The 1,240-nt window shown below is 46.9% G+C and overlaps 1 protein-coding gene across 1 annotated transcript in view; it reads left to right on the forward strand.

Annotated features, from left to right (window-relative positions):
* The window catches only part of Pmar_PMAR004135 (hypothetical protein), a gene marked incomplete at both ends in the record, with an annotated part of 1,930 nt that extends 1,127 nt beyond the window's left edge, over positions 1 to 803 (forward strand). Inside the window, 5 exons of the mRNA XM_002765096.1 lie at positions 15 to 107; positions 149 to 248; positions 299 to 405; positions 633 to 714; positions 762 to 803. Of these exons, the coding sequence (XP_002765142.1) occupies positions 15 to 107; positions 149 to 248; positions 299 to 405; positions 633 to 714; positions 762 to 803 (424 nt within the window). The remainder of the gene's footprint in view (positions 1 to 14; positions 108 to 148; positions 249 to 298; positions 406 to 632; positions 715 to 761) is intronic.
* Positions 804 to 1,240: the final 437 nt, after the last annotated feature.

Here is a 1,240-nt window from a genome sequence, read left to right on the forward strand (position 1 = left end):
TTGATTTGATGAAGGAGTGGTATCGGTGGACTTCTGAATAAAAGAGCCAAGCAGTCTTTCTTGGACAAGGCGATCGCGGTCAGCAAGACTCTTCCCGCTCCGAATAAGTAAACTCGCGATTCAGATTTGCATCATTGAGCGAATTTAGGTATAATATAACGGCATTGCGTACGGGAAAGGTTCATTTGCCGGCTCCTCTCATGATAACGACGAAGACAGAGACCAGAGGAACAGCCAAAAAGCCTCAAGTGGGATTCGAACCCGCGACCTCGTACAGGTCATTTCCTCGCTGTTGCAGGTGCCTGGCCCGGGGCATTACGACATCCGTAAGGGAGATTCGGTAACGATGGAGGCTGAGCCGCGTCCTGTTTGGGCAAGGGGAAAGATCAGCAACCTCACTGATAAGTCCGCACGGGTCTTGCATTGTTGAATGGAGGAGCTTTTCGATACTATGATAGAAATGAACCAACTATATTGATGATTCCTCCATACGGTAACAAACGGTCCTTTTCAGCTTGAATTGTTGTAAGTCGCTATCGTCTAGTGGTTAGGACGTCACGTTGTGGCCGTGACAACCCCGGTTCAAATCCGGGTAGTGACTTATTTTCACCGAACAGTTGCATTCGTGTCAGGGCTTCTGCCAAGAATCCTGGCCCAGGGCACTATGGCAGCATAGCACTAGAGAGAATCTCACGAGGGACCAAATGGAACCAAGTAAGTCGCGTCTAATGCCTACTGACACTCAACTACATCATGTTTAGGTACATGGTTATGGCCGAAACGCTCTACATGGTGCTTTTTAATCCTTATTTGTTCTCATGCCTGGTCTTGCCGTATTATCCGTTGTTCATATCGTGAGGGGACTGTGTTCGAAGTGGTTGGGCTAAGTACAAGTCACTCAAGCATACCATCTAGATCAGTGAATAGTAAGATCAACAACGCAATCGCCGGAACGTTCAGTATGTGTGTTCCTTCTCTCGGGCGATGTGAGAAATCAGCTCGATGATGCTCTCTAATTAATCATAACAGCATTATGCCTATCGGCATTATGATTTATGATGACGATAGACTATCATCATCATTATCGTCCAAAAGTAACAGTGGCCGTTGCCTAAAGCCTCCCATCATAGAACGTCATCTAGCTCAGTGGCTGAGAGAGCTATACGTCGTCTATCGCAAAAACCAGGAGGGATATGACACGTCCCTAGTGAAGAATAATGGGCTGGATATTGTGACTACT

The sequence above is a fragment of the Perkinsus marinus genome, assembly GCF_000006405.1.
Source record: "Perkinsus marinus ATCC 50983 genomic scaffold scf_1104296975656, whole genome shotgun sequence".
In the NCBI taxonomy this organism is placed as follows: Eukaryota; Perkinsozoa; order Perkinsida; family Perkinsidae; genus Perkinsus; species Perkinsus marinus.